The sequence below is a fragment of the Pristiophorus japonicus genome, unplaced genomic scaffold (assembly GCF_044704955.1).
Source record: "Pristiophorus japonicus isolate sPriJap1 unplaced genomic scaffold, sPriJap1.hap1 HAP1_SCAFFOLD_214, whole genome shotgun sequence".
Taxonomy (NCBI): domain Eukaryota; kingdom Metazoa; phylum Chordata; class Chondrichthyes; family Pristiophoridae; genus Pristiophorus; species Pristiophorus japonicus.
Window position 1 is genome coordinate 268,440 of NW_027251843.1, and position 22,346 is coordinate 290,785.

General features: G+C 49.2%; 1 gene segment (V, D, J or C); it reads left to right on the plus strand.

The window, feature by feature from the left end:
* The first annotated feature begins 397 nt into the window (after positions 1-397).
* LOC139245186 (Ig kappa chain V region Mem5-like) lies at positions 398-8,843 on the plus strand. The segment is given in 4 exon segments: positions 398-446; positions 634-928; positions 2,881-2,915; positions 8,515-8,843. Coding segments are annotated over 4 exon segments (708 nt in total).
* The last annotated feature ends 13,503 nt before the right edge of the window (positions 8,844-22,346 follow it).

Genomic DNA, 22,346 nt, shown 5'->3' on the forward strand with positions numbered 1-22,346 from the left:
TTGGTGTGAGGCAGGGGAGGAGGATGGAGGGGAGGGGGGCGTAGGAGGGGAGGGGAGGAGGGGAGGGGGGAGAAGGTGATGGGGGAGAGAAGGTGAGGAACGGCAAGAAGGGAAGGGGGGAGAGAAGGGGGGAGAAGGTTAGAGGGGGAGATGGAGATGGTGCGATCGCGAAAGAGCAACAGAGGGTGACAGACAAAGAGAGGAAGGGAGAGGGTGATGGTGGGAGGGAGGGATAGAAGAAGAGGAAGTGCAAGGTGCTGACGTGGCTTTCTCTGGGTGAAGACATTTACATACTGAGGGATGGGCAGTGAGACTCTCTCAGGCTGCAGGTTTATAAAGCAGAGCCCAGTGAAGGGCAGTTTATCAGTAAGCAGGCACAGGGACAGGAGCAGACACCATGATTTCACCCATCCAGCTGATCTGGCCTCTGGCATTCTGCGTCGCAGGTACCAATCTCTCTCCTTCCACGTTTAATATCTTCCTGCTGTCGATTTCTGTCCAACTCTACTGACCAGTGATTGAAGGGCAAATGCTGACACTAGAGGAGAACTCAGTGTCTCGAGCAATCTCTCATTTTACAGCGTCTTTCTGTGATAGTGCTTACTTCACTTTCTTTCCCCATTTCCCCCTCAGGTATCAGTGGGGACATCATCATGACCCAGTCTCCCCCGGTGCTGTCAGTGAGTGAGGGACAGACTGCAAAGATCACCTGTACCGCCAGTGCATCCGTTAGCAATGATGTTGCTTGGTACCAGCAGAAAGCCGGGCAGAAACCCACTCTGCTGATCTATGAGGCAACAGATCGTTTCACTGGAACCTCCAATCGCTTCACCGGCAGTTACCAGTCCAACACGTTCACCCTGAGCATCAGCAACGTGCAGAGCGAGGATGTCGCAGTCTATTACTGTCAGCAATATTACAGCACCCCTCTACACTGTGATACACAGCCGTACAAAAACCTCAATATACACAGCGCCACCTCCTGTACTGACTCACCCCACAGTTATATATAATATATAATAATGGACACACAGCCCCACCTCCTGTACTGACTCACCCCACAGTTATATATAATATATAATAATGGACACACAGCCCCACCTCCTGTACTGACTCATCCCACAGTTATATATAATATATAATAATGGACACACAGCCCCACCTCCTGTACTGACTCACCCCACAGTTATATATAATATATAATAATGGACACACAGCCCCACCTCCTGTACTGACTCACCCCACAGTTATATATAATATATAATAATGGACACACAGCCCCACCTCCTGTACTGACTCACCCCACAGTTATATATAATATATAATAATGGACACACAGCCCCACCTCCTGTACTGACTCACCCCACAGTTATATATAATATATAATAATGGACACACAGCCCCACCTCCTGTACTGACTCATCCCACAGTTATATATAATATATAATAATGGACACACAGCCCCACCTCCTGTACGGTTTTAAACATGACTGACACACAGCTCGATGGGAGTGATGGCAGGAACATTCAGCTGAAAGCTGCAGTGAATTGGGAAAGGATGGAGTGGGTCAGAGAGGAGTTGGGGCTGTGTCTTCATCACTGACAATCTCACAGCTCTACTCTGTACATTCAGACAGCACGGAGACACTGGGTGGTCCCTCTGTCCTCAATCCAAATAATCTCACAAACCCCCCACTATTGAGAGGGCCACAACTAATAAAACTCAAGGCATAAACATGAAAGGAAAGTGAACAAGTGAAATGGTCGTGCTCTTTCACTGCCCACCCCACACTCCAGGCCCTGCGGTGCCCACTCGTCGCAGAAGGCCTCAAGCCTACCCTGGGCTCCATCCCCAGGGTCATCCTGATGTGGACATAGCCCCCGAAGGGAGGCAGGCAGGCAGCGCGACCACCCCATGAGCCCCGTCCAACTGGGACCTGTGGATGGCCACCATGGGCAGGCCCACGGGGAGGCGCTCTGACCTGCCCGCTCTCCCTGCACCGGGTGACCAGGCCCAGGAGCAGCCCCATGGGGAGGCCCTCCGACCTGTCCACTCTCCCTGCACCGGGTGGCCAGGCCCAGGAGCAGGCCCACAGGGAGGCCCTCCGACCCGTCCACTCCCCCCGCACCGGGTGACCAGGCCCAGGAGCGTGGGACTGAAGTGGAGCCAGAAATCGAGGAGCAGCCCCTTCAAATAGTGGAAGAGGGGCTGCATCCTCTCACACTCCATGTACACACGGGTCACGGACTGAGGAAACAGGTTTCTAAAGCCCCTGAAACTCGTTATTTTATAATGATCCCCGAGGAAGGCCTGTGTCAGCAACACAAACATCTCGCTTGCAGACGGAGCCCGTTGTTCAAGGGGCACAAAGAGGTGAGCCCTGTGTGAGGGGGACTTTCATTCTCCAGCAATTCCATGGCCCCAGGGTTACCGTCTGATGGGGCGGGAAGGGCAGCTGGGAGATTTGTCCCAAACACGTCGGATTCCCAACTCTCCCGGGCACTGCCACAGGCAACTCAGACACAGAGAGAGAGGGAGGGAGAGAGGGAGAGGGAGGGAGTGAGAGAGAGAGAGAGAGCACGAGAGAGCGTGATTGTAATGGGAGAGAGATTGAGTGAGTGTGGGAGGGAGAAGGAGGGAGACAGATTAAGGGAGAGGGAGCGGCAGAGAGGGAGGGAGGAAGAGGGAGTGAGGGAGAGAGAGAGAGTGTGAGAGGGAGGGAGAAACAGAGTCAGCGAGACTGTGAGAGAGAGCGAGAGAGTATGAGAAACAGAGTGAGTGAGACACACTCACACACAGACAGAGAGCGGGGGAGAGAGACTGAGTGAGCCAGGGACGGAGGATATTGTACAGCCGCTGCACTGGAAGCTGTCACTGTGGCTCACGTTCGGTAAAGGAACCAAGCTCAGACTGAGTAAGTAAAACCCAATGCTCCGTTATTAACACTTTAAATACTGAATCTTTCTAAGACACAAATGCTGAATGTGCGAAGGTGTTAGTTTACATATGATTACACTCGATCCTCCCGTCTTTCCTCATCTAAATCTATCAGCATAACCCTCTATTCCCTTCTCCCTCATATCCCTGTCTAGCCTCCCCTTAAATACATCGATACTATTCACTTCAATCACTCCCTGTGGTAGCCAGTTCCACATTCTCACCGCTTGCCGGGTAAAGAATTTTCTCCTGAATTCCCGATTGGATTTCTTGCTGACTATCTTATATTGATGGCCTCTAGTTCTGCTCTTCCCCACATGTGGAAACACTCTCTCTGTATCCACTCTATCAAATCCTTTCCTAATGTTAAAGACCTCTATCAGGTCACCCCTCAGCCTCAAGAGAAAAGAGCCCCAGCCTGTTCATCCTTTCCTGATATGTAAACCCTCGCACTTCTGGTCCCATCCTTGTAAACCTTCTCTGCACCCTCTCCAGTGCCTGTGTATGGGTTATATAATATGGTGGGGAGCTGCGGTGAATGAAAGGGTTAATTGAAGAGTGCTGTGTATGACAGGGAGCCTGGCTGTATTCCTTTACCCACACTCCCCCTTCACCCAGCAAAGTACAAGTAACGAACCGTTACCCACCGTGTGGAGGAGATCTGGACGTTGGCACACTGCGGTCCCATCCCTGCACCATCCCCGGAAATCGCTCCCGAGCCTCCTGCCTGTCTCAGTGTGACAGACACGGTGTGTGAGACACGGGCAGAGTGTGGGTGTGAGTGAGTGAGCTCGCTGGGGGCAGTCTGTGCTCCTGTCACAGTCTCTGATATAACTGAGCTCAGCCTCAGCACACTGACACTCCCGAGGTCCCGCCTCCCCCAGCTCCAACTCTGATCTGTCCAGCCCCCGCTCACCTCCTGTCCAACTTCTGATCACAAACAGGGGCAGCAGGGCTCCAATCCGGCAGCTGCAGTGCTCCAGGGTTGTGGGGAGACTCTCAGTTGCTGTTTCTGTGGCTCGAGTTCAGGCCGATATTTATCCCTCGACCTACATCGCTTAAAATGCTTATTTACCACATTGCTGTGTGTGGGAGCTTGCTGTGCACAAATTAGTTGCCCTGTTTCCCACATTACAACAGTGACTGCACTTCAAAAATGTATTTCATTGGCTGTGAAGCACTTTGGGACATCCTGAGGTGTAAATGGCGCTATATAAATGCAGGCCTTTCTTTAATTTCTCTTTTCTTTTTATTAACTGGGCATCGTACAATTCCTCTGCTGATTAAATCTGGACCCAGCAGAAAATCCCCAGAACACGGACTAATGTTCCATAAGAACTTGGGAATTAGGAGCAGGAGGAGGCCATTCGGCCCCTCGAGCCTGCTCCGCCATTCAATGAGATCATGGCTGATCTTCTACCTCAACTCCACTTTCCTGCACTGTCCCCATATCCCTCGATTCCCTTAATATTCAAAAATTTATCGATCTCCGGAATATACTCAAGGACTGAACCTCCACAGCCCTCTGGGAAAGAGAATTCCACAGATTCATCACACTCTGAGTGAAGAGGTATCTCCTCATCTCAGTCCTAAATGGCCGAGCTTTTATACTGAGACTGTGACCCCTGGTTCTAGACTCCCCAGCCCGAGGAAACATCGTCCCTGCATCTACCCTGTCAAGCCCTGTCAGAATTTTGTATGTGTCAATGAGATCCCTTCTCATTCTTCTAAACACTGGAGAATATAGGCCTAGTCTACTCAATCTCTCCATAGGACAATCCCCCCATCCCAGATGTCCATCTGATGTGTCTTCATGTTTGTCATACGTGATGGAGCAGACAGCAGGAGTTCCACCAGCAACGCAGGACGTTACCTCAGTGCCCGGCCCACTTTCCCCATCCACTTACCATATTCTTACAGGTAAACGGGCTTAGCACCTGCCCTCGGCCGTTAAAATGTCGCACCTCTACACCACAGGCTGCCCGTCATCTGCTCCCCATCTCACTCCTGAAGGCACTACCTCTGGCTGGGGCACAGCTCCCCTCCCTAAGTGGGCTCACTGTCCCAGTGTGATCCCTGAGACTGAGTGTGTCATGCTTATCGACAGTGAGGTATCAGCCGTGGCTCAGTCACTTGCACGCTCGGCTCTGAGGGACATTCACGACCACCAGACATCCCAAAGTGCTTTACAACCAATGAAGTACTTTTTGAAGTGTACTCACTGTTGTAATGTAGGAAATGCAGCAGCCAATTCGTGCACAGCAAGCTCCCACAAACAGCAATGTGCTGATGACCAAATAACCTGTTTTTGTCATGTTGCGAAATAAATATCGGCCAGGACACCAGAGTGGGATTTGAACCCTCAAATTCTGACTCAGAGGTGAGGCTGCTACCAACTGAGCCACTGGCTGACACCATTTGGTCCATCGTATCTTCGCTGGCCGACAAAGATCTCTCCAGCTTAATCCCACTTTCCAGCTCTGGGTCCGTAGCCCTGTAGGTTACGGCACTTCAAGTGCACATCCAAGTACTTTTTAAATGTGGAGATTGTTTCTGCCTCTACCACCCTTTCAGGCAGTGAGTTCCAGACCCCCACCACCCTCTGGGTGAAGAATTGTTTTCTCATCTCCCCTCTAAACCTTCCACCAATTACTTTAAATCTATGCCCCCTGGTTGTTGACCCCTCTGCTAAGGGAAATAGAGCCTTCCTATCCACTCTATCTCGGCCCCTCATAATTTTATACACCTCAATAAGGTCTCCCCTCAGCCTCCTCTGTTCCACGGAAAACACCCCCAGCAGATCCAATCTTTGTTCATAGCTAAAATTTTCCAGTCCAGGCAACATCCTCGTAAATCTTCCTGTGTGCAATTGGTTGTAAAGCACCTTGGGACATCCTGAGGTTGTGAAAGGCGCTATATAATTTCAAGGCCTTCTTTCATTGAAGTGGGAGGGCCCTGATCCTGACCCTCGCCCATTGTCTGCGCACTCTGACCTTCCAGGAGCTCACGGGATCATTGGGAGCAGTGACCCTGCCTGACCCCGGTACACTGAGGCTAATTGTAGCCTCACCTTTGATCTCACCCCGGTGCTGGGCAGCAAGCTTTTAAACGCAATCTAGAAGCTTCTGCACCGTCACCCAACATGAAGCCTTGCTGAAGTGTGTTTATACAAGTGTGCCGCAATGTTCCCGGATAAAGTTCTCCCAATCTGTGTGTGATCTGAGCTTTCTCACTGCTGAGCCTGTTTCCCCTGTATCCACCCATCTACAGTTCGAGCTTCCTGCCAGTGAACAGCGTCTTAATGGGACACTCAGTCTTCACCGACTCTTACTGTTAACCATTTCAGTGCTGAATGTGTGCCAACCCTGCACTGCAGATGTTTATACAACAGTCCAATATGATTTTGAGTATCAGCCGTGGCTCAGTGCATTGCACTCTCACCTTTGAGTCAGAAGGTTTGTGGGTTCAAGTCCCACTCCAGGGACTTGAGCACAAAAATCTAGGCTGACACTGCAGTGCATTGCTGAGGGACCGCCGCACTGTCGGAGGGGCTGTCTTTCAGATGAGACGTTAAACCGAGGCCCCGTCTGCCCTCTCAGGTGGATGTAAAAGATCCCATGCCACTATTTTGAAGAAGAGCAGGGGAGTTCACCGGTGTCCTGGTCAATATATATCCCTCAACCAACATGACAGAAGAACAGATTTTCAGGTCATTATCACATCGCTGTTTGTGGGAGCTTGCTGTGCGCAGATTGGCTGCCGTATTTCCCACATTACAACAGTGACTGCACTCCAAAAGTACTTCATTGGCTGTAAAGTGCTTTGAGACGTATGGGGGTTGTGAAAGGTGTAATATAAATGCATGGCTTTTATTTTTTTTAATCACCTTTGTAAGGGGTGGTTTGCAGGGGGTCAGCTTTCCCTTCTGACCTTATATGAGCGGTTTCGAATCGCTCCCACACCCTTGGTCCCAGACATTGGAATTATGAAGGGATTGTGACAGACTTGGACAGACAATCGGTTTCAAGGTAGGAAGCAGGTATGCCTTTATTGTTTTTAAAAAGAAGTAAAAGGCACACCTTTAATAACACACACAGACCAATACACACTGAGGAGTACAATACATTGAATAAATTGTCAAATTACAGCCTGTGGGGAAAAGAATACAGCTTCAACTCTAAATGGGGTAAAGAGGAGAATGCAGATACATTTACACAAGTTATCCCAGCCTCCCCCCTCCCAATTCCCCTAACTAACTAAGTTAGAGCTCTGAGGGTTCAGGGGCTATGCTCACCAATCCCTTTAGACAGTTGCCGGTGAATCACAGTTTCGGGGTTCGCTGCACTTGGCCTTCTAGGCTAGCCGTACCCCGGATGGAGGAGAGGACTTCGGACTGCGTAGTCTTCGGTTGGGATGCATCCGTTGATGCGGTAAGTTGCGTTTTGGATGTATGGGGTAAGTACCCATTTTCTTTGGTTAGGAATAGTTTTAGTTAGTCCCTTTTGGTAATTTCTTCCCCATTGGGACGTTCAGAAGTAGATTGTAGAGTGGTTGTCAATTTGGTTGCTGACAACCTTCCGTTTCGTGGGCCTCGTGCTCGGTCAGTTCCTGATCAGTTCTGGTAGTTTCCTTCACTATTCCATTTCTTCACTGTAGAGCAAGCAGGCTGCTTGTCTGTGTCTGTGTTCCAGTCTGTGTCCTTGTTCGAGTCTGTGCGAGTTCCAGTCTGTGTTCTGTTAGTTTTTCCTTGTAAAACTGGGGGATAGATATATCCCAAAAAAAGGTTCCGTTATCTCCCATCAAATCTCTTGGGCTCTGTTTAAACTGTTCTATCCATTGACTTTCAAATGTCTCCTTTGTCAGCAGTAACTCGATTAGGGTGTGAGAATGTGCTATCACTGGTTTTGCATTGTTTTAGGATTGTCCAGTTTTTCTGACCATGATTTCCATTATGCTTGATTGGGTAATTCGATTATCTCTTAGGGGGTGAATAGTTCCCCCAGACAGTCTGGGATCCTTAATACACGAATTTTCTTCACAGAAGTTAGCCCCACCTCCTGTATTCGGCAACTCTTTTTCGCAGCCAAAATGTTGTATAATCTTAAAATCGATATGCTCCTTCCCATAGATGTTTAGGGGATCTCAGGCTTCTGTAATTTAGGTCCATTTTGAATTCTCTTTTCAAAAAGTCCAAACACAGGGGAGGTCTCCATGAATGCATCCCCTTTTATCCCCTGCAGGCGCCGTCTGCCCCTTTAAACTCATTTTAAAAGTCCAGAAAGGGATTCTTCTCCTCTGCAGGGGAAAGGTACTAGGAATCTTTGCGAAATATTGGTAAATTCTACACCTTAACATTAAACGCATTTATATTTAGATTAAACTTATCAAGCGAGGCAAAGAAGATGAAGAATTAGTGTTGCTCGCCTCTAATGGTTAATCGCCAGCCAGGAGTTCATTAACCCAGGTCTCCGTTATCAGATCTGAATTATCCCCACACGGAAACACCCACAGTGACACAGACCCACACACACACAGACTAATATACACCTATTAAACAGATTTCTCCTCCCTTTCAGGTCGAGGGAAGACACCACCCACGCTGACCCTGCTGCCCCCCTCCCCGGAGGAGGTCACGACCAAGGGCACTGCCACCCTGGTGTGCCTCGCCGATCACTTCTACCCCGATGCGGTGGAGGTGGAGTGGAAGAAGGACGGGGCGACCATTTCGGCCGGGGTCCAGACCAGCGACTACCTGCGAGCTTCGGACAACACCTACAGTGTCAGCAGCCTGCTGACCCTCTCTGGCTCCGACTGGGAGTCCAACGCCAGCTTCTCCTGCAGCCTCACCCACGAGAGCCTCTCCTCTCCCCTCAGCAAGGGGGTCAGGAGAGCAGAATGTTCGTAGTGTGTCAGGGACAGTCCGCGGGGGTGACGCAACTTTAAACAGAACAGGGGGTGAGCCGGGAGGGCATAGGTCATTGTCAGCACTGCATTTCTACTCTCTTCCTTCTCGGGACTATGTCAGGGAAAGCATCTGAGGGTCAGGGGGTAAGGCATGTTATTGGGGCAGTGTCAGGGGAGCTTTACTCTGTATCTAACCCGTGCGGTACCTGCCCTGGGAGTGTTTGATGGGACAGTGTTGACTCGTAAAACCTCTCGAAGATGCTGAAGACAGTCAGCAGAGTAAAACTAATGTTAAACTGCGAAGTGCCGCTTCAGTAAGCAGACCTCCTCCCTGCTCACCCTGCTGTTACAATTCAAGGTTTTGTCCCCGTTTAAAGGGACAGGATTCTCACGGTGTGGAGAAAATCCCCACAACTGTTTTAATAAAGCTGCATTCTCCCTGTGAATGTCTCCAGCTCGCTCTCACTGGGCTGTTTATTCAAGTCTTATTTCTGTAAATGTGAATCTGTAAAAGGCAATAAACGTGAAGAATATTCAGTCTGTGTCTGGCGAATGCTTTGGAAATGTCCCACCTCCCCCTCAACTGGATTGGCTGCATTTCAGTAAGTGTCTGTCCTGATTGGCTGGGTGGGCTGTCAATCAATGGCACATCAGAAGGAAATTTGATTCAAAGCCTGTTATCAATCATTTTAAAACGATCAATTTGGCCTTGAACCCCTGGAGTGAACAAGATTAAACACAGAGACACTAAAAGCTGCTGGGGTGGGTGGGGTGGCTTGACCCATCCACCTCCACGGAGGTGTGTGGGGGACCTGACCCATCCACCTCCATGGCACGAACCTGGTATTGCAGTACTTCCAGGAACAGTGCAGTGGCTCCCGGCCTTTTGGCTAAAAGCATTGGCGCAGAGTGATCCATGATGTGTGCAAGGTGACCTCTGGCGTTTGTGATTTGACAAAGAATTGGAAAGATTGGCAACGAAAAATAAAAAAAAAAAAATTAAACCCTCTCTGTCTGAGCATTGGCTCTCACTCAGCACACTGGGGGTGTTGGGGCAGCCCCCGATGGTGGGATCGCACTGTGCACTGTGTGCTGACTGCTGGGGACAATCTGGGGGCAGGAGGCCACAGTCACAACGTTGCATTCTCTCTCCTTAACGTGTGGCTCGTGGCAGCAGCACAAAACTGTACCGAGTGAGGCCTCAGCTTAGGGAGAGGAGCAGTCAGTGTATCACCGTGTACATGTTCCTGAGTGTTAGTGTGGCTTACCCAGCACCGCCTGTAGGTGTGTGTGTGTGTGTGACTGTTACCCAGCACTGTCTGCAGGTGTGTGTGTGTGTGTGTGTGTGTGTGTGTGAGTGTTACCCAGCACGGTTATGTCGGCCTGAGGAGAGCTCCGCAGTGATGCTCCAGCTCCTGGGGGAGTCGGGGGTCGTTAGGAGGCTGGGGGGATGGGGGATGGGGGAGTGGAGGGGAGACCAGAGGGAGTGATCGGGGGCTGACCTTGTGGGAACTGGGGGGGGGGGAGAACCTGGGCGATCGGGTGTGGGGGTTCTCAGGGGGTCTCACCAATACCCTGTACAGATGTAGCAGGACTTCTCTGCTTTTATACTCCATCCCCCTGACAATAAAGGGCAACATTCCATTAGCTTTCCTGATCACTTGCTGTACCTGCATACTAACTTTTTGTGTTTCATGCACAAGGACCCCCAGGTGCCTCTGTACTGCAATAGCTTGCAATTTTTTCTCCATTTAAAAAATAAACTGCTTTCCTATTCTTTATGCCAAAGTGGATAACATCACATTTTCCCACATTACACTCCATCTCCCAACTTTTTGCCCACTCATTTAGCCTGTCTATATTGCTTTGCAGATTTCTTCTGTCCTCCTCACAATTTGCTTTCCCATCCATCATCATTGGCAGTCCCTCGGAATCGAGGAAGACTTGCTTCTACTCTGAGAATGAGTCGTTCGGTGGCTGAACAGTCCAATACGAGAACCACAGTCCCTGCCACAGGTGAGACAGATAGTTGTTGAGGGTAAGGGTGGGTGGGACAGATTTGATGCGCAATCCTTCCGCTGCCTGCATTTGATTTCTGCATGCTCTCGGCGATGAGTCTCGAGGTGCTCAGCGCCCTCCCGGATACACTTCCTCCACTGGGGGCGGTCTTTGGCCAGGGACTCCCAGGTGTCAGTGGGGAAGTTGCACATTATCAGGGAGGCTTTGAGTGTGTCCTTGTAACTTTCCTCTGCCCACCTTTGGCTCGTTTGCCGTGAAGGAGTTCCGAGTAGAGCGTTTGCTTTGGGAGTCTCGTGTCTGGCATGCGGACAATGTGGCCTGCCCAGTGGAGCTGATCAAGTGTGGTCAGTGCTTCAATGCTGGGGATGTTGGACTGGTCGAGGACGCTAATGTTGGTGCCTCTGTCCTCCCAGCAAACGTGGTTACTTTACACTCGATCCCTTTGTCATTAATATAGATTGTAAATAATTGAGACCCCAGCACCGATCCCTGTGGCACCCCACAAGTTACCGTTTGGCAACGGGAACATAACCCATTTAACCTGACTCTCTGTTTTGTGTTAGTTAGCCAATCCTCTATCCATGCTAATATATTATCCCCAACCCCGTGAACTTTTATCTTGTGCCTTTTATGTGGCACCTTATTGAATGCCTTCTGGAAATCCAAATACACCACATCCACTGGTTCCCCTTTATCCACCCTGCTCATTACATCCTCCAAGAATTCCAGTAAATTTGTCAAACATGATTTCCCTTTCATCAAACCGTGCTGACTCTGCTTGATTGAACTATGCTTTTCCAAATGTCCTGCTATTGCTTCCTTAATAATGGATTCCAGCATTTTCCCAACGACAGATGTTAGGCTAACTGGTCTATCGTTTCCTGCTTTCTGTCTGTCTCCTTTTTTAAATAGGGGTGTTACATTTGCTGTGCGTGCTTTGGAGAGGGCGTTAAAAGGTGCGGTGACATCCAGAATACCAGATTTTCCGTCCATTCAACAACAACAACCTGTATTTATATAGCGCCATTTACGTAGAGAAATGTCCCAAGGCAATTCCCAGGAGTATTATGAGATACAAAATTTGACACCGAGTCACATAAGAAGAAATTAGTATAAGTGAGCAAAGAGGGATGTTTTAAGGAGTGTCTTCAAGGAGGAAAGAGAGGTAGAGAGGCAGAGAGGTTTAGGGAAGGGAGTTCCAGAGCTGGGGTCTCGGCAACAGAAGGCACGGCCACCAATAGTTGAGCGATTACAATCAGGGATGCTCAGGAGGGCAGAATTGGAGGAGCACAGACATCTCGGGAGGTTGTGGGGCTGGAGGAGATCACAGAGATAGGGATGGGCGAGGTCATGGAGGGATTTGAAATCAAGGATGAGAATTTAAAAAATCAAGGTGTTGCTTGACCGGAAGCCAATGTCTGTCACTACCCTCCCCCCTACCACCAACGAGCAGCACCCCCGCCTCCCTCCCTCTCCTCCCTCACTCCCGCCCTCCTCACACCCCTCCCTCACCATCCCTCCCTGCTATTCAAACACCCCTATCCCTCACCCACTACTCCCTCCCAATCTTCCTGCACCCCTACCTCACACACCTCTCCTCCCCCCTCCCATCCCCTCCGCCCCTCCCAAGCCGGAATAGGCCATTTGGCCCCTCGAGCCTGCTCCGCCATTCAATGAGATCATGGCTGATCTTCTACCTCAACTCCACTTTCCTGCACTGTCCCCATATCCCTTGATTCCCTTAATATTCAAAAATTTATTGATCTCCATCTTGAATATACTCAAGGACTGAGCCTCCACAGCCCTCTGGGGTAGAGAATTCCAGAGATTCACCACCCTCTGAGTGAAGAAATTTCTCCACATCTCACTCCGAAATGGCCTACCCCTTATTCTGAGACTGTGACCCCTGGTTCTAGACACCCCAGCCAGAGGAAACATCCTCCCTGCATCTACCCTGTCCAGCCTTGTCAGAATTGTGTATGTTTCAATGAGATCCCCTCTCATTCTTCTAAACTCTGGAGAGTATGGGACTTGGAACTTGCGGAACCAAGGTGGGTAGATGGAGTTCAGATACAGATGAGCCGTGATCTGATTGAATGGGGGAACAGGCTCGAGGAGCTGAATGGCCTCCTCCTGTTCATTGTGCCCAGCAGCAGCTGTGTCCCTCTCCGCAACCTCATCTTGACTTTTATCAGTCGCATCAGAGCCTTGATTCCCTCACCAGGGGGCTGGTGTTTCCAGATCAATGTCCAGTTGATCGATGCCATGAGTCAGACTCAGTGAACGCTGTCAGCGGGTGGAAAGGTTGCTCTAACTGCAGCCTTGTTCCAATGCATTTGGGGAGGGGCAAAAAGGCAAGGGAATACACAATAAATGGGAGGGTACTGAGAGGGGTGGAGAAACGGAGGGACCTTGGAGTGCATGTCCACAGATCCCTGAAGGTAGCAGGCCAGGTCGATAAGGTGCTTAAAAAGGCACTCAGAATACTTGCCTTTATTTGCCGAGGTAGAGAATATAAAAACAGGGAGGTTATGCTTGACCTGTATAAAACACTAGTTAGGCCACAGCTAGAGTACTGCATGCAGTTCTGGTCACCACATTACAGGAAAGATATAATTGCACTCGAGAGGGTACAGAGGAGATTCACGAGGATGTTGCCAGGACTGGAGAATTTTAGCTATGAACAAAGATTGGATCTGCTGGTGGTGTTTTCCTTGGAACAGAGGAGGCTGAGGGGAGATCTTATTGAGGTGTATAAAATGATGAGGGGCTGAGATAGAGTGGATAGAATGGACCCATTTCCCTTAGCAGAGGGGTCAACAACCAGGGGGCATAGATTTAAAGTAATTGTTGGAAGGTTTAGAGGGGAGGTGAGGAAACAAGTCTTCACCCAGAGGGTGGTGGGGGTCTGGAACTCACTTCCTGAAAGGGTGGGAGAGGCAGAAACCCTCATCACGTTTAAAAAGTACTTGGATGTGCCCTTAAAGTGCCGTAACTCACAGGGCTACGGACCCAGAGCTGGAAAGTGGGATTCGGCTGGGTAGCTCTTTGTTGGCCGGCGCGGACACGATGGACCAAAATGGCCTCCTTCCGTGCTGTAATTTTCTGTGATTCTATGATCGTGCTGGTGGTGTTGACCACTTTAAAAGTCGTAGCATACATTTTATTGAATCTATTTCCATCCCCGGTTTCCCCGCTGCCAATAATTGGATCAATCGATGCTGTAGCGCCCCCTTGTGGTACATCTATATGGGCTCCACCCAAACCCCTGATTTCAACCCTTGAACCCACATTGCTGACGCTAGCTGGAGCCCCACTCCTTAATCACAGCATCTCCCAGCACAGTGGGAGGCTATTCAGCCTGTCAAACCTGTGTTGGCTCTTTGACAAAGCTATGGACTACTATGGTCTTGACTAATGATCCAGAGACATGAGTTCAAATCCCACCACGGCAGCTGGGGAATTTAAATTCAGTTAATTAAATAAATCTGGAATAAAAAGCTTGTGTCAGTAATGGTGACCATGAAACTGCCAGATTGTCGTAAAAACCCATCTACCTGGCCTGCTACCTTCAGGGATCTGTGGACATGCAAACCCAGGTCCCTTTGTTCCTCTACACCTCTCAGTGTCCTACCAGTTAATGTATATTCCTTTGCCTTGTTAGCCCTCGTCAAATGCATGACCTCACACTTCTCTGGATTAAATTCCATTTGCCACTGTTCTGCCCACCTGACCATTTAATTGATATCTTCCTGCAGCCTACAGCTATCTTCTTCATTATTAACTACAAGGCCGATTTTCATAGCATCTGCAAACTTCTTTATCATACCTGCAAAATTCAACTTTAAATCGTTGATATATACCACAAAAAGCAAGGGACCTTGTACTGAGCCCTGCGGAACCCCACTGGAAACAGCCTTCCAATCACAAAAATACCCATCAGCTATTACCCTTTGCTTCCTGCCTCTGAGCCAATTTTGGATCCAACTTGCCACTTTGCCCTGGATCCCATGGGCTTTTACTTTCATGACCATTCTGTAATGTAGGACCTTATCAAAAGTCTTGCTAAAATCCATATACACTACATCAAACGCACGAACCTCTTTGACACTTCTTATTACTTCCTCGATGAATTCAATTAAGTCAGTCAGACACGATCTACCCTTAACAAATCCATGCTGACTGTCCTTGATTAATCCGTGTCTTTCTAAATGAAGATTTATCCTGTCTCTCAGGGTTTTTTCCAATAATTTTCCCACCATGAGGTCAGGCTGACTGCCCTGTAATTACTCGGTCTATCCCTTTCTCCCTTATTTAAACAAAGGTACAACATTAGCAGCCCTCCAGTACTTGGAAAATGATGATCAGAGCCTCTGCTATTTCTTCTTTTGCTTCTCTTAACAGCCTGGGATACATTTGATCAGGCCCTGGGGATTTATCCACTTTCAAAGCTGCTAAGCCCCTGAATACCTCTTCTCTCACTATGTTTAGTTCATCTAATATTTCACACTCCTCCTCCCTCATTGCAATGTCTGCATCGCCCCTCTCTTTTGTGAAAACAGATGCAAAGTATTCATTGAGAATCATATCCACGTCTTACGTCTCCACACACAGATTACCTTTATGGTCTCTAATAGGCCCTACTCTTTCTTTAATTATCCTCTTGCTCTTAATGTATTTATAAAACTTCTTTGGGTTTTCCTTGATTTTACTTGCCAAAATGTTTTCATGCTCTCTCTTTGCTTTCCTAATTTCCTTTTTAATTGCACCCCTGCACTTTCTATACTCCTCTAAAGTTCCTGCAGTATTGAGCCCTCGGTATCTGTCATAAGCCTCCCTTTTCTACTTTTACGACACTGTATTTCCCTTGACATCCAGGGGCCTCCAGATTTGTTAGCCCCACCCTTTTTCTTTAAGGGAACAGACTTACTCTGAAACCACAAGATTTCCTCCTTGAATGCCTCCCACTGCTCTGACACTGGTTTACCTTCAAGTAGCCGTTTCCAGTCCACTTTGGCCAAATCTCATCACAGCTCAGCAAAATTGGCTTTTCCCCAATTGAGAACTTTTATTCCTGGTCTATCTTTGTCCTTTTCCGTAAGTACCCTAAATCTAAATGAATTATGATCACTAGCACCAAAATGCTCTCCCACTGATACCCCTTCCACCTGCCCTCTTCATTCCCCAAAACCAAGTCCAGAACCGTCCCCTCCCTTGTTGGGCTTGTTACATTCTGGCTAAAAAAGTTCTCCTGAATGCATTTTAGGAATTCCGCACCCTCTATACCTTTCACACTAATTTTATCCCAGTTAATATTCGGGTAGTTGAAATCCCCTACTATTACTGCCCTATAGTTTTTGCACTTTTCACAAATGTGCCTACATATTTGCTCTTCTCTCTCCCTCTGACTGTTTGGGGGTCTATAGTACACTCCCAGCAGTGTGATTACCCCTTTTTCGTTCTTCAATTCGACCTATATGGCCTCATTTGATGATCCTTCCGACATATCATCCCTCCTCACAGCTGTAATTGTTTCTTTCAATTGTTTCACAACTGCGACCCCCTCCTTTTTTATCCCCCTCTCTATCCCGTCTGAAAACCCTGTAACCAGGAATGTTGAGCTGTCATACTTGCCCTTCTTTCAGCTATGTCTCAGTAATAGCTATAATATCGTACTCCCAAGTGTCTATCTGTGCTCTCAGCTCATCTGCCTTATTCCCTATACTTCTTGCATTGAAGTATATATCATTTAGCACTGCCAAAATGCCTTGCTGTCTATTTTGGTCTTCCATTCCCTATCTGGCTGTGGACCCTTCACCTGCCATAAGACCAACTCACTAAACGTGCTATTCATGTTATTCTCAGCATCGTGGATGCTCCAGAATGAATCCACCCTCAGCTCCAATTCCGCAACGCGGTCCGTCAGGAGCTGGAGGTGGATACACTTCCCGCACACGTAGTCTTCAGTCCCTGATTTCCCACATAGTACAGGAGGAGCATAACATGTGTCCGAGCTCTCCTGCCATGACTTAACCCTTAGATTAACTTAAATTGGCAACAACAATGCTAAAAGTTACTCAGTGAAATAGAAGAGAAAAAGAAAAACTACTTACCAGTCACCATCATTTACCCCCTTGGCTGTGACATCACCTTTGTATTTCTTTCTACTTCTTTTTTGCCTTCTTCCTGTAGTTGCACTGGCATGCCTTTTCTTGGCCTCTCACCGACCCTGGACTGTCATCTCTCACCGACGTTGCCCGACTCCTTATCTCATGGCCTGAGTGCAAAATAAAGACTGACACTACTATGTATGTCATGTATCTCACATTACTGTATATAACTGTATCTTACCATGCTATACCTGACTGCAACTGGATAAGACCTGTAACAATAAGCATACCTTACCACCAGGTGTGCACTTGCAGGAGACACTCCATACCTGTCCCACTGAGGTATATAAAGGGAGGTCTCAGGCAAGTGCAGCACTGGAGAGCTGGAATTAAAGGTGCAGGTCCTGAGTGACCTTGACTTCAGCATGTGTCTTGTGTAAGTCAGTACATTAGAGTCAGGACTTAACAGTGGCGACGAGTTATGGGATCACAGAATCCACAGAATGGCTACCAACAGCTCAGATGAGAAATACAATGTTGGAGATAATTGGGATAACTTTATAGAAATGTTCCAGCAAATCTTTGTGACCAAAGACTGGCTAGGCGATGGTAAGACAGACAAGATAAGAGCCCATCTCTTGACCAGCTGTGGCTCGAAAACATACGCTTTAATGAAAAACCTGCTGGCACCCGAGAAACCAGCAAGCAAGTCGTTTGAGGAGTTGAGCACACTGGTGAGAGACCACCTGAAGCCAGTGAGCAACCTCCACATGGCCAGACACAGGTTCTACAACTACAGACGCTGTGTGGGCCAAAGCATACCCGACTTCGTGGCGGAACTTCGGAGGCTGGCTAGTTCATGTGAGTTCCCCAATGAACTAAGGAGAGAAGTACTGAGAGATTTTTTTATTGAAGGAATAGGCCACGCAGGCATATTCCGAAAGCTTATTGAGACTAAGAACTTGACTCTAGAGACAGCAGCACTGGTCGCACAGACATTCTTGGCAGGCGAAGAAGAAACGAGGCTGATTTTTTCTTCGGGTACGACAATCAACGAGGCATCGGAACAAGAGGTTCACATTGTGATATAAACCGCAACCCCCACACACAGACAAAGGCAGGAGAGCAGGCCTTCAACAGCAGACAGTGGCACCACAAGCCATCAAAATGAAGGACCACATGAACGGCCGATCACACCTCATCAACACACAATGCGAGAAATCAACAACAGATTGAGAGAAGCTCAAGGGAGATCAGCCAGACGCAGCTCATCCTTCGGAAACAATGGAAACGGTCTGTGTTGGAGATTGGGAAGGCACTCAACCAGGGTGTGTCGATTTCAGCATGCCGTTTGCAGAAACTGCAACAACACAGGGCATCTGGCTCGCATGTGCAGTAAAACAGCAGCTCGGCTGGTATACGAATCAGAAGGGTCGGAAAGCGGACCAGCAGATGGTTGGAACAGTGCACGGGGCGCCGAGGTACAGCGGGTTAACACGATCAATGTCCACTGTTCTCACACCAAGACGCCTCCAATTATGATGAGGGTTCTACTCAACGGGATACCCGTCAACATGGAACTGGACACGGGGGTCAGTCAATCTCTCATGAGCGTTCAACAAATTGAACAGCTGTGGCTGCACAAAAGCAACAGACCAAAACTCACAAGGATCGACACCAAACTAAGGACCTATACTAAAGAAATCGTTCGTCCTTGGCAGCGCCATGCTCTCAGCCACACACAAAGAGATGGTGAACCAACTTTCCCTGTGGATTGTCCCTGGGGATCTCCCAGCCCTGTTGGGGAGAAGCTGGCTAGCAGAACTTAATTGGAAATGGGATGATGTTCACGCCATGTCGTCAGAGGAATGGACCACCTGCTCAACAGTTCTAAGCCGTTTTGAACATCTCTTTCAGCCAGGTGTGGGCACCTTCAAAGGGGCTAAAGTTAGAATCTGCATCACACAGAATGCCAGACCAGTCCATCACAAGGCTAGAGCTGTGCCTTATGTGATGAGGGAAAAGATTGAAAACGAACTGGACCGGCTTCTGCGGGAAGGCGGAATTTCTCCCGTGGAATTCAGTGACTGGGCAAGCCCCATCGTCCCTGCCATGAAGCCTGATGGATCCGTGCGAATCTGTGGGTATTACAAGTCTACCATAAACAGAGTCTCCCTATAGGACCAATACCCGCTGCCCAGAGCGGAGGACCTATTTGCCACGTTGACTGGAGGAAAACTTTCCTCGAAACTTGACCTCACATCTGCGTATATGACGCAAGAACTGACCGAAGAGTCTAAGCTACTCACCACCATCAACACACATCACGATCTTTTTGTGTACAATTGATGCCCATTCGGCATCAGGTCGGCAGCTGCTATATTCCAGTGCAACATGGAGAGTCTGCTCAAGTCCATCCCGAGGATGGTTGTGTTTCAAGATGACATACTCATCCCGGGCAGGGGCACCGACTCTCATCTCCGCCATCTTGAGGAAGTACTAAGTCGATTGGATCGGGTAGGCCTAAAAGTTAAGAAATCCAAGTGTCTGTTTCTCACACCTGAGGTTGAATTTTTGGGCAGAAGGATTGCCGCTGATGAAGTCCGCCCAACCGAATCCAAAATCGAAGCGATTCGCCTTGCAACCAGGCCCCGGAATGTCTCGGAACTACGCGCCTTTCTCGGGCTACTCAATTACTTTGGGAACTTTATGCAGAAGTTGAGCACGCTGCTGAAGCCTCTCCACGTGCTACTCAGAAAGGGGTGCGATTGGTTTTGGGGGGACGCCCAAGAATGCACTTTCAATAAGGCACGCAACCTTCTGTGTTCCAAGAGTGTTTTAGCCTTTTTTGACCCAGGTAAAATGCTAGTCCTTACGTGTGATGCGTCAGCGAACGGGGTCGGGTGCGTTTTACAGCACGTCAATGATGCGGGTAAATTGTAGCCCGTTGCTTGTGCCTCCAGGTCACTTTCGCGGGCGGAGCGCGGTTACGGTATGGTTGAGAAGGAGGCGCTCGCGTGCGTGTATGGTGTCAAAAAGATGCACCAATACCTTTTCGGGGCCAAGTTTGCGTTAGAAACCGACCACAAACCCCTCACGTCCCTACTATCCGAGTGCAAGGCAATAAACGCCAACGCCTCGGCGCGCATTCAGCGGTGGGCACTCATGCTGGCGGCTTATGACAACACAATAAGGCACAGACCAGGCACAGACCACTGTACCGACGCGCTTAGCAGGCTACCCCTGGTGACCACAGAAGGGTCCGACGAACAGGACTGTGAGATGGTCATGGCAATCAATGCCTTTGAATCCACAGATTCGCACATGACGGCTCGCCAAATCAGAGCCTGAACAACCAGTGACCCCACGTTATCTCTCGTTAAAAGATGCGTTTTAACCGGTGACTGGGCAGAGGCTCGCGATGCCGGCCCCGAGGAGGTCAAATCCTTCCATAGCCACATGCATGAACTCTCACTACAGGCAGACTGCCTGATGTGGGGCAGTCGAGTAGTTATGCCCTTACGACGCAGGGAGGCGTTAGACCGGGAGCTGCATCGCGAGCACCCAGGGATCGTTCGTATGAAGGCCATAGCCAGATCTCATGTCTGGTGGCCTGGCATTGATGCGGACTTGGAGCTCTGCATCCGTTGGTGCACCATTTGTGCCCAACTCAGTAATGCCCCCAGGGAGGCCCTGGCCTACCAAACCGTGATCGCGGGTGCATGTAGACTATACGGGTCCATTCATGGGCAAAATGTTCCTCGTAGTCGTTGATGCATTTTCAAAATGAATCGAGTGCACCATTTTAAACTCGAGCACCACCTCTACCACTGTGGAGAGCCTCAGAACCATGTTTGCAACGCACGGCATTCCTGACATATTGGTCAGTGATAATGGTCCATGCTTCACCAGCGCAGAATTTCACGATTCTATAGTTAACCACGGTATAAATGACGTTAAGACGGCACCCTTCAAGCCGGCCGCCAATGGGCAGGCGGAGCGAGCAGTGCAGATCATTAAACAAGGCATGCTCGGAATCCAAGGTCCCATGCTGCAGAGCCGCCTGTCGTGACTGCTGCTGGCATACAGATCTCATCCCCATTCATTGACTGGGGTTTCACCCGCGCAACTATTGATGAAACGAACCTTAAAGACCAGGCTCTCGTTGATCCTCCCAGACATGCATGAAATTGTTGTGGCTAAGCGTCAATAGCTAACTGAGTACCATGACCGAAATTCGAGGGGGAGGTGGAATGAGATAGGGGACAAAGTGTTTGTGCTAAACTATGGCCGGGGTCCCAAATGGCTTGCAGGGACAGTAACAGACAAAGAGGGAAACAGGCTACTGGTGGTACAAATGGACAATGGCCAAACCTGCCGGAGGCATGTAGACCAAGTCAAAAGTAGATTCACCATCAACACTGCAGAACCAGAGGCAGACGACAATGTGGAACTCACACCACACCTGGTGGACAGACAGAGGGAACAACCTGAGGAAAGGGCAGTCTCAACAGACAGCCCAGGCGAGATACCAGCAAGCACACCGAACGAAAAACAGGCACCAAGGCAAACAACTGAACCACAATTAAGACGCTCCACGCTAGAGCGTAGACCACCTGAGAGCCTGAATCTATAAAGGCAATAAGACCTTGAGGGAGGGTGATGTCATGTATCTCACATTACTGTATATAACTGTATCTTACCATGCTATACATGACTGCAACTGGATATGACCTGTAACAATAAGCATACCTTACCACCAGGGGTGCACTTGCAGGAGACACTCCATACCTGTCCCACTGAGGTATATAAAGGGAGGTCTCAGGCAAGTGCAGCACTGGAGAGCTGGAATTAAAAGTGCAGGTCCTGAGTGACCTTGACTTCAGCATGTGTCTCGTGTAAATCAGTACATTAGAGTCAGGACTTAACAGCGCATTCCTGAGGGAGTGCCACACTGTCAGAGGGGCAGTACAGAGGGGTTGCTGCACTGTTGGAGGGGCAGTACTGAGGGATTGCTGCAGTGTCGGAGGGGCAATACTAAGGGAGTGCTGCACTGTCAGAGGGGCAATACTGAGGGAGTGCTGCACTGTCAGAGGAGCAGTACTGAGTGAGTGCTGCAGTGTCGAAGGGGCAGTACTGAGGGAGTGCTGCACTGTCGAAGGGGCAGTACTGAGGGAGTGCTGCACTGTTGGAGGGGCAGTATTGAGGAAGTGCTGCACTGTCAGAGGGGCAGTACTGAGGGAGCACCGCACTGTCGGAGGAGTAGTACTGAGGGAGTGCTTCACTGTCGACCGGCAGTACTGAGGTATTGCTGCACTGTCGGAGGGTAAGTACTGAGGGAACACTGCACAGCCGGAGGGGCAGTACTGAGACTC